The 17,222-nt window shown below is 46.4% G+C and overlaps 1 protein-coding gene across 1 annotated transcript in view; it reads left to right on the forward strand.

Moving 5' to 3' along the window:
* Positions 1–17,222, forward strand: part of LOC140409585 (interleukin-6 receptor subunit beta-like) — an 83,599-nt gene that overhangs the window by 26,800 nt on the left and 39,577 nt on the right. Inside the window, exons 3-8 of the mRNA XM_072497950.1 lie at positions 973–1,053; positions 2,783–2,900; positions 3,774–3,943; positions 4,156–4,313; positions 5,030–5,189; positions 12,398–12,477. Coding sequence (XP_072354051.1) covers positions 987–1,053; positions 2,783–2,900; positions 3,774–3,943; positions 4,156–4,313; positions 5,030–5,189; positions 12,398–12,477 — 753 coding nt within the window. The 5' untranslated portion in view covers positions 973–986. The remainder of the gene's footprint in view (positions 1–972; positions 1,054–2,782; positions 2,901–3,773; positions 3,944–4,155; positions 4,314–5,029; positions 5,190–12,397; positions 12,478–17,222) is intronic.

Raw genomic sequence — 17,222 nt, forward strand, 5'->3', positions numbered from 1 at the left:
GCATCATAGAATCACTACAATGCAGAAGGAGGCCATTCGGCCCATTCAGTCTACACCGACCCTCTGTCAGTGAGCACTCTACCTAGGGCCACTACGCCACCCTATCCCCGTAACCTTGTAACACTATCTAATCTTTGGACACCAAGGGGCAATTTAGCATGGCCAACCTGCCTAACCTGCACATCTTTCGATTGTGGGAGGAAACTGGAGCACTCAGAGGAAACCCATGCAGACACGGGGAGAACATGTAAACACACACAGGCAGCCACCCAAGGTCGGAATCGAGGCAGGGACCCTGGCTCTGTGAGGCAGCAGTGCTAATCATTGTGCCACAATGCTGCCCTCAAGCCAGTTCAGTTTTCAGAGTGGGTGGTGGTTGATTGGTTGATAAGGACTTGTGGGGACTATAAGATGACAATAAATCAAGCTGCCCAGGTTGATTGATAACCAATTCCTTGAATTGAGGGCATGTCCAGGGGGGCACTATCTGGCAGGCCGAGTCCGCGTGCGGCCGGCGCCATATTGTACGGCGCGACCGCTGCAGGTCGTTGCCATGCGCATGGGCAGTCACGGACCCGGCAATTCTCCAGCCGTTTATATCGGGAAGGTTGTGCATTTTAAGTGGCACGGCTGCTAGCCCCTCACCGGTCGGAGAATCGGGGCTGGGGCCTCACCGATTTTTTCATCGTAAAACCAGACATTTCCTCCGGACATAGCCTCAAAATCGGAGAATCCAGCCCGTTACATTTTCATATTTTTTAATTAAGTATTGACTGTGGGCATTCTCTTCAAGTTAGCCCACTCAAGCAGGCATTGGAACTTTCAAGTCTGTTTCTGCCAGTAAGCAATAAGAATAAATATTCCATTAATTTTTTTTAATACAGCTGTTTTTATAGATTTAGTGGACCAATTTACCTGAGAGGGAGCATACAATATACTATTATAAAATAATCAATTGTGTTTGTTTTTCAGTGGTTCCTGTAAATATGGGGTATCGAAGAAACTGTGTAATATGGGTGACCTGTCTGCAATTCAGTGTATGTTTGTGCAGTGGTAAGTGCAACCCAAAGAAATGTGTGTTTCTAATTCTGCATTAAACCTGGTCAGTTAAATATTGGAGTACAACCAGGTCATCTTGGGGTTAAATTCTGGCTAGATTCACACAATTTTTCATCCTGATGAGGTGGCCAAAACTGTCACCTTGTCCTGGATCATGGGGAAAAGCTGGAGTGTACTGGGATTTAGAATCACTTCTTGACATATTACAGTAATAGAAAAATTGTCTTAAAAGTTTGAAGGACAAGTATCCCCTGGTGAGGACACAACTCATAGGGGCGATTGACAAAGGACTTTTGAATGGAAAGATGACGCAATGGCTGAAATTCTCCGGTTGTCGGAATTCTCCAGTTTCGGCATCAGCGCACTCCCGCCCGCGGGTTTCCCAGCAACGTGGGGTGGCTTCAGTGGAAAATCTCATTGACGAGCGTTGGGAAGATAGAATCCCGCCGCTAGTGAACCGCGCGCTGCCGAGAAGCACTGGGTGAATGGAGAATCCAGCCCATTGTATCAATTTTAGTTGCACTGAATGGTGCGTGCAAGATTTTGTGACACTTTCAAAGTAAGTCTTCCAGTAGATGATTTGTTGAGACTCATGAAGAAGCGAATAGGGCATTTCAAGGTGGCAGAGAAAAAGAGCACTTCCTTTAAATGCTGCAAAGGAGAAAAACAATGTGGAGAGGCCATTGATGGAAACCACAGAAAATGTGATGTGTGCTCAATAGCACATTTCATTACCCAGAACTGTAGACAAGTGCTGGAAAAAAATTCAATGATCTGACAGGAGCAGGCAAGATATCATACTGGCTTGTCAGATTTTCTTCCAACACACTGTTTGCCTGATAAAAGTATTGGCTACATAACTTGCACTGCACTGAAGGTAAGATCAGCATCAACTCAGGACCCTACCGTACATGTCTCCATCTCCACTAACAGCAATTACCTGCAAGCCTTACTCCACTTTAGAAGGGTGATACCACTAGATTTAACATACCAACCATTTGTCACTGCCTGAAAGAGCGCCCTCAAATGTTAATTGCCATCTAATTCCCTCTGGCTTGCAAAGAATCCCCTTGGGCAGCAAGGGACTGAAGCAATCACTCCAGACATTAGCAAGCTGACCCCTCTTAAAAGTAGCCATGATACTGCTGTCCTAACTGTGAAAGATGGCAAGATCAGTGGAACCGTTCTGGCTGCGGCTTAATGGGAACAGAACTAATGTCGCTAAAGTTCGCTAAAGTATCCTTGTTAAGCTCAAGAGAGGCACAAGATGTCATATCCTTCTCTGCCGCCTTCATCCCAAGGGACCATGATCATCCAAACTTAGTTCAAATCCAGCAGATATCAATGCTGCTCAGGAAGCAAGGTACATCACCGCATTCCTCTGCCACAAGCTATGCAATCCTCCACCTCACCACAACCTAGCTAAATATTGCTTGCTGATTTACCAAAAAGCTGCACTAAATGGAAGCATTTGTCAAACTTCAGCAGGACAGAAACACAGAATAGAAGGATTATTACAACACAACAGGAATGCAGGAACTTTTTCCTGAAATGTTTCCAGGGACACGAAAACTTACTCTATATGTGTAAAATAAACTCATGTAATAATTACATGCAATTTTTGCCTTGTAGTTAATTGTTTCATCTTTTTGGTCTGTCACCTGCAATTAAAATATTAGATTAATTAATTGGTTATTGAATATCAACTTTCCTTTCTCTTCAGGACCACCTGAGAAGCCTACAAACTTGTCCTGCGTAACATATTACGATAAAAACATGACCTGTTGGTGGAATCCAGGACACGGCACACTGGTCCCAACCACGTATCAGTTAAATTTGTTGTGGGTATTGTTTTTTCTAATTTTATGGGCCAGCATACATTAAACAGCACCTTCCAAACCCCCTCCCCTCACAGAAGGCACTAGAAGGCCACCCTCATACAGCCGGTGGCTTCCCCATGTGACCGGGGACATTTCCAACGCTGACAAAAATGTCGGCCAATTAATAACTGGCTTCCTATCTCCGGTAGGTGGGTGCGTTCCCCTGGCAACGTAAACACTTTATGTTTTTTTTTATTTGTTCTTGGGATGTGGGCATTGCTGGCTGGTCCAGCATTTGTTGCCCATCCCTAATTGCCCTTGAACTGAGTGGCTTGCTGGGTCATTTCAGTGGAGGGCAATTAAGAGTCAACCCCACCTCTCTGTGGGGTCGAGAGTTGCATATAGGCCAGACCAGGTAAGGGCAGCAGATTTCCTTCACTAAAGGACATTAGCGAACCCGATGGGTTTTTATGACAATCGGCAACAATTTCACGGTCATTAGACTTTTAATTTCAGATTCTTATTGAATTCAAATTTCACCATCTTCCATGGTGGGATTCAAACCTGGGACCCCAGAGCATTACCCCGGTCTCTGGATTACTAGTCCAGTGACAATATCACTATGCCACCGCCTCCCCCTGGCTGTCGCCATTGAGCTGGTAGAATCCGGACCAATGTGAAATTAGAGTAAATTTTAAAAAGAAAAAAACATGTATCAATGTAATGCATGCATATGTTAAATAATGAAGGAGTAGTGGTAGAAACCGATATATTCTCCAGGGCTCAAAATTAAATGTGTTATTTCTAAAATAAATGGCAGAAATCAAAAAATGTACCAAACTTTATCATCGGTCTGTCAGTTTTTTTACTATCCATTTGTTCCATTTGTTTTAGCATTCCTTCACTCAATTTGCAAAACTGCATACCAGAACTCCCCAAGAACTCATGCACAATTTATTATCCAAATATTCGGTATTATGTTGATTATACCATTTGGGTGGAGGCAAAAAACAATTTTGGAAAAACTGACTCAGATCACATAGTACTGGATGCAATGGATTCAGGTAACATTGGAACTGCATGTAATGGGGAACCATTCTAAAGTGTATTATTGTGATATTGTATGTGATGCGATAAAGGAATTGAAATACAATAATTATTTAATATGTTAATTATTATAATACATTACTTCTTGTGGTTATATACAAAGTTTTATCCATGATATAACAACCATTTCACAGATCTAATAACTATTTTTTGGACTAACTTTATTTAGTAAAGCCTGAGCCCATTTTCATCACATCTGTACAACCCGGGCATGGGTCAAGCAGAGCGTTGGTTGTGAAATGGGAAAACCCTGGGAAATTGCCAATAATCTTTCCACTAAAATACCACCTCCGATATCGAATGGCTGGGACTCTGGACTGGATTCAGGTACTTAACTGGGCATCAGTGGGAAAGGATTCAATGCAAATGCTGAATTTAAAAGAAAACTGAGTTGATTACTATTCAAAGTCTGAAATGCTTAATGCCTTTTTTGAGATATTTATGGAGTTGTATGCAGGCTTATTGTTTACCTTTGAGCGAGATCTTCCGGCTGGTCCCGCCGATGGCACCCCCCCCCAGTGGCGTGGGGTGGATTCAATGGGAACTCCCATTGACAGCGGCAGGACCAGAAGATCCCGCCACTGGTCAAAGGTGGGCCACCTCCTACCACCGGGAAACATGGCATGGAGAGGCCAGAGAATCTCACCATTTGAAGCTCTAAATAATTAAAGGCTTAAATGTTAATCTCTCCTTTATTTTATACTACCAATGAATCTATATACTTGCATCAAAAGTCATGGTTGAAAGAGTATAAAATATGAAAAAGTTATGTTTTTTTTAAAAAAAATTTAGAGTACCCAATTAATTTTTTCCCCAATTAAGGGGCAATTTAGCATGGCCAATCCACCTAACATGCACATCTTTGGGTTGTGGGGGTGAAACCCATGCAGGCATGGGGAGAATGTGCAACTCCACATGGACAGTGACGAAAAAGTTATGTTTTGTATCTTTCCCCTTCTTCCAACTGGGTGATCTATCTGCTCTCTCTATGAGAAATAAAATGTCTTTCGACCAACACAAGTTTTTTATTCTTTCTGCCTTAGATTCGACCAGAGGAAATATTGCCTCATCGAGAGGATTTTACAATTAAAGGTCTGAAGCCATTTACAAAGTATATTGTGGCAATTTGTTGCATGGGACAAGGTGGGAAAGGTTACTGGAGCGATTGGAGTTCAGAGAAAAGTGGAACTACTTCTGAAGATCGTACGTAGATTGCAAAATCTGTTTATACTGACAACTCTCAAATGAACTTGCATGCGTTGGATATGAAAATTGTGCAGATCTTACAAGCAACCAGAATTTTAGTGAATTATTTTGTTTTGTGAGTCAGAGGGTTGCACATCTCTTCTAAAGCCTCTCGAGGTCCATTGGCTATATAATAATGCAACTGGAAATTCAACACTGAAAACTGGGTAACATCCTAGCTTTGTAATCAGAGACCTATTTGTCTTTGCAAAGAATCATCAATACTCTGAAATAGAAACAGAAAATGCTGGAAATACTCAGCCAGTCTGGCAGCATCTGTGCAGAGAGAGACGGAGTTAACATTTCGAGTCCAATATGACTCTTCATCAGAATAATCATCAATACTCTACTGAGTAATGAATTAGCATTATACTCCTGTTGGTATAACTGTGACGGGTCAAAAGTCTGTCCTATTTATTATCTAGTAACTTTCTACAAGGGGTTGATTTTATCTCACAGTGCAGTTTAGTGAACAGCAGCAGGGAGTCTGTTAAGCTCCGATGGTAACACAAAAGCAAGTTTTGCCTTCTTCAACTCCAAGTTTATTTTTCTAACACCACCACAGTGCCACCTGTAGCCTCTTTATATATTGATGCAAGTCTCTGAAACAATAAGTGCAATCTATTAAACAATTAAAACCCCAATTCCAAGTATTGGGGACTTAACTCTTTCCTAACACAGTCTTTATTGATTTTAATAACTTTCCATGTTATCATCCCGCACCCTAACATCCCAAATAAAATGGCCTCTTATAAATTAACAGTTGGATGACCTGGGGCGAAATTCTCCCGAAACGGCGCGATGTCCGCCGACTGGTGCCCAAAACGGCGCCAATCAGATGGGCATCGCGCCGCCCCAAAGGTGCGGAATGCTCCACATCTTTGGGGGCCGAGCCCCAACATTGAGGGGCTAGGCCGGCACCGGAGGAATTTCCGCCCTGCCAGCTGGCCGAAACGGCCTTTGTTGCCCCGCCAGCTGGCGCGGAAATGACATCCCCGGGCGGCGCATGCGCGGGAGCGTCAGCGGCCGCTGACAGTTTCCCACGCATGCGCAGTGGAGGGAGTCTCTTCCGCCTCCGCCATGGTGGAGACCGTGGCGGAGGCGGAAGGGAAAGGGTGCCCCCACGACACAGGCCCGCCCGCTGATCGGTAGGCCCCGATTGCAGGCCAGGCCACCGTGGGGGCACCCCCCGGGGCCAGATCGCCTCGCCCCAGGACCCCGGAGCCCGCCCACGCCGCCTTGTCCCGCCGTTCAAAAGGTGGTTTAATCCACGCCGGTGGGACAGGCAATTTATCGGCGGGACTTCGGCCCATCTGGGCCGGAGAATCGCGCGGGGGGGGCCCGCCAACCGGCGCGGCGCGATTCCCGCCCCCGCCGAATCTTCGGTGCCGGAGACTTCGGCAACCGGCGGGGGCGGGATTCACGCCAGCCCCCAGCGATTCTCCGACGTCCCACTGATTACTCAACGAAACAAGATCACCTGCTAACACATCTTCCATTTCTTATTCACAACTCGGCAGCTTTTGGATATTCATCAGTTGTTATTTATCAGTTTTGATACACCTTGTAGCATCTAATAAGCAGAACAGTTTAGTACCTTTTATACTAACCATAAATAAGGCGAGTGACTTGTCATGATAATTGCCATGGTGAGTGCTGTGACATTACATGCCATGGTGAACTCTCTGACCGTTACATTCTCTATTTACAGGCCTACTTTTATCCAGTAACCATATGAATTTTAAAGGCTACACTACTTCTGCGTAAAACAGGAAAGGTTAAGAATCATAGAATCCTAGAGTAACAACTGTGCAGAAGAAGGTCATTCAGCCCATCAAGTCTCCACCGACCGTATGAAAGAGCATCCCATTCCCCCGCCCTACATCCTACCCATCCTTTGGATACTAAGGGGTAATTTAGCATGGCCAATCCACCTAACCTGCACGTCTTTGGATTCTGGGGGGGAAACTGGAGCTCCCATACAGACACGGGGAGAATGTGCAGACTCTGCACAGACAGTGACCCAAGGTCGGATTTAAGCCCAGGTCTGCTGTGAGGCAGCAGAGCTAATCTCTGTGTCACAATGCATAAAGGTCAGCCTTAGGATTAGGGTTAGAGACTGTTTATTAGGCATTGAATATTGGGAAGACTGACGCTGAATGCAGTGATGGGGATGTGCTGAGTAGTTGCACATCAGGTGGCTTTCCTCCAAAAGACAAGAAAATTGGCACTTTTAGCGTAAATCAGCTCACAAAAACCAGACTAAAACATCCCCTCACCGTCAACAATACAAAGAACAGCAAAGATGCCAGGAAACAGCAGTACCAGAGGCGCAGAGACATGACAAACGGCAGCAAGGGACAGGAGCCAAGCGTGTGAGTGGGTTGGCAGACCCACAAGGAGAGGGGCCACTCCCGAGAGTGGGAGACCAGTGACCCGAAAAACGAGCTCCCCACCTCCGCCAGAGGATGGATGGAAAACGTTCCTCACTAGGGAACTGAAAGAGATGAAAGAGGGTATAAAGACAGGAATTAAGGCGACGGTCAAATTGGCAGTGATGGAGGTGCTAACCACTATGCAGATGGCCCTCGACAAAATAGGAAAGAGATTGGAGGCCCAGGGAAACAAGGTAAAGGAACTGGAGAAAGCCTCGAGCGGCTGAATCATTACCCTGGAGGCTGAAATAAAGAGGGTGGTGACGACTCAGGGGAACCTGAAAGAGAAGGTGGAGGACCAGGAAAACCGGTCGAGATGCCAGGATTCTGGGCCTTGCAGAAGAAATTGAGGGCGTGGATCCAATCGACTAAGTGGCCCAGATGTTTGGGAACCTGTTGGGGAGAGACAGCTTCCTCAAGCCGCCGGCCCATAGGTTGCTCCAGCTGAAACCCAAGGCAGGGGAGCAGCTGCGAGCGGTCATTGCCAAGTTGCACAGATAGCAGGACTGATTAAAGATTCTTTGCTGGGCCGGACAAACGAAGGCCTGCAGCTGGGAGGGGCACAGGGTCAGAGTCTATCAAAACATTGGGGCAGATCTGGCAAAGCGCCGGGCAGAATTTAACAGGGTGAAGTCGGCCTGGTACAAGAGCAATATCAAATTCTAGATGCTGTACCCAGCCAGGCTCTGGGTAACGTATCAAAACAGGGAAGATTATTTTGTTCCCCCTGCAGAGGCGGATGAGTTTGTCCAAAAGAACGGACTGGATAAGCAACAAGGGAGGCAGCGATGAGGCAGACACAGAGGAGGCAGAGAAAGCCAGTGAACAATTTGGATGGGACTGTATCGCCTCGTTCTGAATAGGGGAATCAGTTCGCAGAAAGGAGGGGGCGATGCAGCAGAGCGCAGGAGAGGGGAAGAGGGGCCAGAGGGGAGAACAACATAGCGGGCATAGGAGGGGGTCAGACCGATCCTCGGAGGGGGGCCACCCCACCAGTGGGAAAGCTAGCGCCAGGAGATATGAGTGAGGGAGAAGGACTGACTGTGGGTAAGAAAGGCATGAGTGGGACAGACGTACCATTTATGTTACGGGACGAGGGCTAGGGGCATAGCTATACTACTGAGCAAGAAGATGGCATTTATCGTGTAAAAAACAGTTACGGACCCAGGGGGATGTCATATCATGGTCAGAGGTGTCCTAGACAGGGCACCGGTGGTCCTGGTGAACGTGTATGCAGCCAACTGGGACAACAAGGAATTTATAAAGAAGACCATGGTGGAAATGACCAACATAGATATGCATCGACTGATCATTGGGAGGGACTATAACTGTGTACAGGACCCACTGACGGACAGGTCAAACTCCAAAAGCGAGGAATACGGCAAGCATGGCTAGATGGGGGCTGTGGAGGAGTTCTCATTTTTTTCGCAAGTACACAAGATCTTCTGCCAGAAAACATTCCAGGCCATAGATGAGGATATTACTAACAACCGGAACGGGGAGGTCTCGCCTTCTATGTTCTGGGAGGCACTAAAAGCTGTGATCAAAGTTGAGACTATCGCCTCCAAGGCACGCAGCAGAGATGGGGAAGAGAGGTTGGCTAGGCAACAACTGGTCGACTCCATTCTGGAGATAGACAGAACATACTCCAAGGCCCTGACCTAGAGCTTCTGGTGGAGAGGAAAAAGCTATAAATGGCCTTTAATCTGCTAGCCACCAAAAGCAGTGCACCAATTCTGCCAGACCCAGGGGACCTACTACGAACACGGAGACAAAGCTCACTAGCTGAGAAAGCAGGCAGTCACAAGAGAGATAGCGCAGGTGAAGAATAGCAAAGACAGACCGGTAACTGATCCAAAAAAGATCAACAAAGTGTTCAAAACCTTCTACTGAACACTCTGAACCCCCCGACAGGGACTCAGGGATGAAATAGTTCCTCGATGGACTGGGCATGCCAATAGTTGGGGACGATAGGAGGAGGGGGCTGGAAGCACCAATAGAACTGGGAGAGATCATGGAGAGCATCAGCTCCATGCAGGTGGGGAAGGCACCGAGACCCGGCGGGTTCCCGGCAGACCGTTGCAAATAATATGCGACAGCACTGGCCCTGCACTTGCGGGAGGTGTTCGCAGACTGACTAGCGAGGGGCACTTTGCCTCCAATGCTGACACAAGCCACTATTGAGGGCAACATGGTAGCATAGTGGTTAGCACTATGGCTTCACAGCGCCACGGTCCCAGGTTCAATTCCCGGCTTGGGTCACTGTCTGTGTGGAGTCTGCACATTCTCCCCGTGTCTCTGTGGGTTTCCTCCGGTGCTCCAGTTTCCTCCCACATGTCCCGAAAGATGTGCTGTTAGGTAATTTGGACATTCTGAATTCTCCTTCAGTGTACCCGAACAGGCGCCGGAATGTGGTGACGAGGGGCTTTTCACAGTAACTTCATTGTAGTGTTAATGTAAGCCTACTTGTGACAATAACGATTATTATTATTATATCAAGATACTTTCTGATTCTCAAGAAAGACAAAGACCCAAATGAATGCGAATCCTACAGACCCATCTCACTGTTCAATGTGGACCGAAAAATACTTGCAAAGATCCTGGCTAAGCGACTGGAGAACTGCGTACTAGAGGTGGTCGCAGAGGACCAGATGGGCTTTGTTAAGGGTAGACAGCTAACAGCGAACATCAGCCGACTGCTAAACGTGATAATGACCCCATCCGGGGAGAGAACACCAGAGGTGATTATCTCCCTGGGCGCAGAAAAGGCCTTCGACAGAGTCGAGCGGAAGTACCTCATCGAGGTAATAGAGTGATCTGGGCTGGAGACAGGGTTAACCTCATGGGTGAAACTTCTGTACAACGCCCCCATGGTGAGCGTATGGACCAAAACCACCAGCTCTGAATACTTCCAGCTGCACAGGAGCACAAGGCAGGGATACCCACTGTCCCTACTCCTATTCGCCCTGGCAATCGAGCCGTTGGCGATCGCCCTCAGAATGGTGAAAAACTGGAAGGGAATCCGAAGAGGGGAAAGAGCAGAGTCTCACTCTGTGCGGATGACCTGCCCCTCTGCATCTTGGACCCGCAAAGCAGCATGGGAGGGATAATGAAGCTGCTGAGAGTGTTTGGAGCCTTCTCGCGCTACAAGCTCAACCTGAGCAAGAGTGAAGTCTTCCCGGTAAACCCGAAAAGGGGAGGGGCAAAGCTGGCAGACTGAAGCCATTGACTTGTGTCTCCACTACAAAATTAATTCCCATCGATCAACTTCCTCCCTCTCCTGGCAATTGAAGCTGACCAGACTATTCATAATCATGAGGTCATATTTGACCCCAATTTGAACTTCTGACCACTGATCTGCAACATCGCTAAAGCCACTTATTTAAACCTCCATAACATTGCCCGACTCAGCTCAGCAGTGCTTAGACTCTTGTCTATGCCTTTGTTACCTTTAGTTTTGATTATTCCAACACATTCCTGGCATGTCTCCCAGGTTCTACCGTATGTAAACTTGAGGTCATTCAAAACTCACGCCAACCCTCGTTCATCCCTTACCCCTGCCCTCACTGACCAACATCAGGTCACAGTTAAGCAAAGGTCTGGTTTAAACATTCTCATCCTTGTTTTCAAATTGCTCGATGGCCTTTCCCCTCCCTATATCTTTAATTATCTCCAGCTCGACGACTCTCCGAGGCATCTGTGCTCCTCTAATGCTGTTGAACAACACTGATTTTAATCATCCCAACATTTCTAGCTGTACTTTCAGCTGGCAAGGCACTAAGTTCTGGGACACCCCACCCCTTTCTGCCTCGCTTCCTTTCCCTCCTTTAAGACACTCCTAAAAACCAACCTCTTTGACCAAACCTCTGGGATGAGGTCTTCCGGCTGTTCGGCTGCGGCAGGTTTCCCAGAGGCGTCGGGTGGATTAACTGTGAAATCCCATTGACAGCAGGGGAGACCAGAAGATCTCACCAATAGCCAACAACGTGTTGCCTCCCATTACCAGAAAACACGCCACATGGAGGCCAGAGAATCTCGCTCTTGGTCACCTGACCTAATAACATCTGTGTGTCTCTATGTCAAATATTGCTTTATAACGCTCTTGTGAAGCACCTTGGGATATTTCATTATATTAATGGGGCAACATAAATATAAATTATATTAAAGGGGCAATATAAATATAAATCAGGCTTTGTAAGGTAAAAGACAACAATGTCTGGTGGGTCATGGGTATTATTCTCTGAATTATGCAAATGCTGCTGCTTGCTTCAAAGACAGCCCAGAAAAGCACTCGAGTGTGAGCGGCTGTAATACAATGGAAGTGGAATAAGGATGGAGATGTTACTTAGCCTTGCTTGTGTTGGTTTTCAGATAAAAACATGATACTGATTGTGCTCAAAGCCATCCCATAGTTTTCAAACTTTCCCATGGCCTTAACTCACCCTGGAGATTATTTCCTGATTTTGCAGTCCTGACAGCGATACACATCTGCTGCTTACACATTTCAGAAATTCAAACCCATGCTCCATTTGCCTTTTCCGTCATTTAAAATTTTGGTCAGAAAATCATCCGCCTAAATTTTCATTGTACACTCATGGCAGTCAAGGCAGGAACACAAGTGGCCCCCCTCACTTTAACACCTGTGTGCTGTATATACAAATTATTTTATAATTCATGCCTCTTAACATTTTATTGAAAATATTCTTCTTCTCTTATGCTTCTTAATCCTAGAGCCAGCTCAAGGGCCAGACCTTTGGATCGTAAATAAAAATCCAAATTCACAAAGTAGACCAGTACTCATCATGTGGAAGGTAATGACGACATCGGTTTTTGTAGCTTGCAAACTTAATGCGGCAATGGGTTTCTTTAAACAGTAACATCAGATTATTTTTGGATAAAAACCTGCAAGGGTCTTAATGGTGCACTTACTTATCAACAAACCATATCTCCTTAAAGTGGTCAATGAGTTAACCCCTGGAGGTTACATGAGATCTTCTTCTAATGATTCAGTAGCTTTAATCCTTAATATAGATTCAGAGATAAAATTAAGCTGGTTAATTAAAAGTTGTTGGTTCTTTAAATGAACCATTGAAATGTTGACTGGCTCTCAGCGGTAGCCTGTCTTGTCTGCGATACAGAATTTAGTGAGCTTCAATCCCCAGTTGAGCATGTAATCTAGGCCATTACACTAGTGCATTACTAAGAGATGGACAGACTGCACTGTTGGAAATTTCATCTTTCAGATAAGAAGTTAAACCGAGACTCCATCTGCCCCATTAGGTGCATGGGAAAGACCTTGGCACCATTTGAAGGCTGTCTTCTTGAAGCGCTGCAGTCCATGCGGTGGAGGTTCACTTACAGAGCTGTTATGGAGAGAGTTCCAGGATTTTTATCCTACGATTCAATGATTCTATGACAGTGAAGGAATGGTGATATATTTCTAAGTCAGGATAGTGTGTAGCTTGGAAGGGAACTTGCAGGTGGTGGTGTTCCCATGCATCGGCTGCCCTTGACCTTCTGGGTGGTAGAGGTGGTATTTCTAGTCACTAAAGGCATCAAAGGTATGGGGAGAGCGCGGGAGTATAGTGTTGAGATAGAGAATCAGCCATGATCACATTGAATGGTGGAGCAGGTTCAATGAGCCAAATGGCCTACTCCTGTTCCTATTCACTATATTTCTATGTTACGGGTTTGGAAGGTGCTGTCAAAGAAACATTGCTGAGTTTCTGCAGTGCACACTGCTCCTACAGTACATCAATGGTGGAGGGAGTGAATGTTCATGGTCGTGGGTGGGGTGTCGATCAAGTGGGCTGCTTTGTCCTGGTTGCTGTCGAACTTCTTGAGTGTTGTTGGAGCTGCACTTTCCAGGCTAGCGGAGAGAAATCAAATCACATGCCAGACTTGTGCCTTATAGATTGTGGACAGTCTTTGGGGAGTCGCGAAGTGAGTTACCCTGCAGGATTTCAGGGCTCTAACCTGGTAGCCACAGTAGTGATATGGCTAGTCCAGTTCAGCTTCTGGTCAATGATAGCCCTCAGGATGTTGATGGTGGTGAATTCAGCAACGGTAATGCCATATCTACATCCAAATCTACATTTTAGCACTGACCACACAGACTACTTGCTTTTATTTGACGATTTTACAATCACAAGATCACAAGATACTTATCAATGAGGAATATAATTCAGTACACCTTAGTATATTCTTCCAGAACAACCCTACATCATCCACCCCATCCAACACCCCCATTGATGCATCCAATTGAATCTTAAATGAATCCAGGTTTTTCAACTCTAGCACTCTGAAAATCCAATCTAAGTATTAATTATTCTTTGTGGGAAGAAGCTCCTCTTGCCAATGTTATGGGCCAGGGTTTAGAGAACCCCAAAGTGTATCATGGAGTTCACCTGACCCACGACTTTTACTAGATTGTGGTATGGGGAGCACACGGCCCACTCTACAATTGTGGTACAGTAGAAATCGAAAAGTATTTTTTTAAGCAAAACAATGTTTATTCTATGAACTCAAGTTAACCTTTTTAAAACATCCAGTGAACATCTTAGCAACCATTAATTCAAATACAACCCCCAAAGAATACAACACTAAGTAATCCTTAAGCTTTCCTTTTAACATCCATCAGACTTTTAAAAAAAGGTTTTAACAGAAGCACATCAGGTTTAAATTCACTACTGAGAACAGTTATCACTCTGAATTCACCAAATGATCAAGAGTTAGTTTTTACATGGCAGAGAGAACAACATTACACATTCTCTGGCTGGCTGCAGCTCCAACACTGAAACAAAACCAAAAAAACACAGACACACCCAAGCTTTTCTCAAACTGAAACTAAAAGCTGACAGACAGCCCAGCTCCACCCACACTCTGACATCACTGCAGTAATAAACACCTATTTCTTAAAGGTACACCCACTACAGTTATTCTATAAAAAACATCCATTTCTTAAAGGTACTCTCACATGGCACCGCCCCCCAAGAAAAAAAACCCATCAACTTCAAGATGGTTTCATTTTTCACCTTTTCACTATCCCTTAAGAAATGCAAACAGTAAATATACATTTTTGTTTCAAAAAACCAACACACGCAAACAGGTATAATAATATAGTCCATTTTTTTTTTCTTCCTCCAACTGGAATCCCTCTTGATTAACAGTCTCTTTGAACAAGAAGGCCTCTGCACGATCCACTCATTTCTCTCTGCCTCGGCATGTCTCTTTAAAGTCAGATGCTTTAGTTCAATCTGACCACAGGGTCCCTTTTAATTCTCCAACACAGGAGCATTGGTTATCACAGCTTTCAAGCAGTCAAATGCCTGTTGACACTCCGCTGTCCACTGAAATTTTTGACATTTCGTCAGCAAGTCCATCAGTGGAGCAACCAGGCTACAAAGATTTTGCACAAATGTTCGATCAAATCCACTCCTGCCAAGAAATTGCATTATTTCCCTTCGTCTTGAGGGTATCGGAAACTCCTAAATAACTGTTGGTTTCACATCCCGTGTGACAATTCGACCCTGTCCAATTGTATGGCCAAGGAAAGTGACTTGGGCTTTTCCAAATTCACTTTTAGCTAGGTTTATCACCAAACCCGCCTCCTGAAGTCAATCGAATAACTCCATCAGATGTTTTAAATGTTCTGTCCATGTCTGGCTGAAAATTACCTGATCGTCGATGTATACCGCACAATTGGGTAATCCTGAAACGATTTTGTTAGTTAACCGTTGAAATGTGGCTGGTGCGTTTTTCATGCCAAATGGCATAACTTTGAATTGGTATATACCATCTGGAGTCACAAAAGCTGAAATGTCTTTCACCCTTTCGGATAAAGGTACCTGCCAGTAACCTTTAAGTAAATCCAGTTTGGAAATAAAAGCTGATTGTCCCACTTTCTCAATGCAATCCTCCAAACGTTGGATAGGATAAGAGTCCATTCTTGTTACTGCATTAACCTTTCTATAGTCCACACACAAACGGTGGGTACCGTCTGGTTTAGGTACCATCACTATGGGTGAGCTTCATTGGCTGCAACCCACTTCAATTATGCCATTTTAAAGCATATTCTTAATCTCTTTGTTAATCTGTGCCAATTTTAGAGGGTTAAGTCTATATGGATGTTGTATGACTGGAACAGCATTTCCCACATCTACATCATGTATAGCCATTTTAGTACTTCCCAATTTATCTCTACAAGGGAGGTCCCGGAGCACTCGGACTCACCCCGTTCCGTCCTGGGTGCATCTGGTGGGCAGCGGGCAGAGCAGGGTGGCACCACGCCATCCAGCACACCCGCTGAGCAGCCTGGCCCATCCAAGTCGGGACACCCCAGGAAACTCACGCCGACGGGGACCAACGTCGCAGGGCAGGAGTCGAAGCAGTCCGCCTCCACTCCTGCTGTACCGTCTGCGGAAACACCAAGACGTAGTGGTAGGGCCCGTAAGGCCAAGAAGTTAGACACGTAGTAAGATGGCACGGGTTCAGGGCACATCTTAGTTGTAGGGGCTAGGGCACTTGTATGTGAATGTCATGATTAAAGTCACTGTTACACCAAAACTAGATGCCTCTGTGCTATGTCCGGTGCCTGAGGGGGACCGAGTGACGCTGGGAGTCGAAGTTCTGGACAATGGTGAGGCCGGGTGTGTGTTTCATCCCCCCCCCAACACCCCATCGCCCTCAGTACACCAATGCCAGCTGCCCCACATGGCCATGTGGTGGATTGTCCGTGATGCATACAGGGACCACCGAGGTGGAGGGCTCAGATATAACCATGAGTCAGATATTGTCTAGTGATCCGGAGCTCACATCTCATCGCAGAGCGGGTTGCCATCATTCAACATGGCACTGATCACACCCGCTGACACAAGCAACTGTGTTAAAACATTCACGAGGTGCCACAGGTGTAAGGTGCTGTGAAAGTGGTGGTGTGGGCGGTAGGGTTGTGCGATGGTGCGGGAAGTGGGGGGTGCTGGGTGGTGCGGTTATGCGCGATCCGGGCGCAAGTACCTTGCTCAGCGATGCCCACTCCCTAGTTAGTGAAACGTGCGGCGATCAACGCCTCGTGTGCACGCTCGCCAAGCCGGTGGCATCGCGCAGCTTCCTGGCCATATCCCGCCCCCAGGGCGTGTCTGTGCACCCCCCACCCCCCCATCCTCCTCCTCCTCATGTGCAGAGGCGTTGCCCTCATCGGGCTCCCCCTGTGCATCCTCCTCCAGGCCATCGCACCTCTGTTGGGAAAAGTTGTGCAACACACAGCAGACCACAACTATGCACCCGACCCTGTCGGGGTGGTACTGCAGGGCCCCTCCAGACGAGTCCAGGCACCGGAATCCCACCTTCAGGAGACCAAAGCACCTCTCCACAACACCCCTGGTTGCTGCATGGGCCTCATTATAGCGGGTCTCCGTGTTGGTCTGTGGCCTCCATATACATGTCATCAGCCACGACCACAACGGGTAACACCTGTCACCCAGCAACCAGCCCCTCGGCCGGGGGTGGGGGGGGGGGACCCTCACAAATAGCGGAGATGAAAGAATGAGCCAGTATG

This window comes from Scyliorhinus torazame, chromosome 3 (assembly GCF_047496885.1).
Source record: "Scyliorhinus torazame isolate Kashiwa2021f chromosome 3, sScyTor2.1, whole genome shotgun sequence".
NCBI classification, from domain to species: domain Eukaryota; kingdom Metazoa; phylum Chordata; class Chondrichthyes; order Carcharhiniformes; family Scyliorhinidae; genus Scyliorhinus; species Scyliorhinus torazame.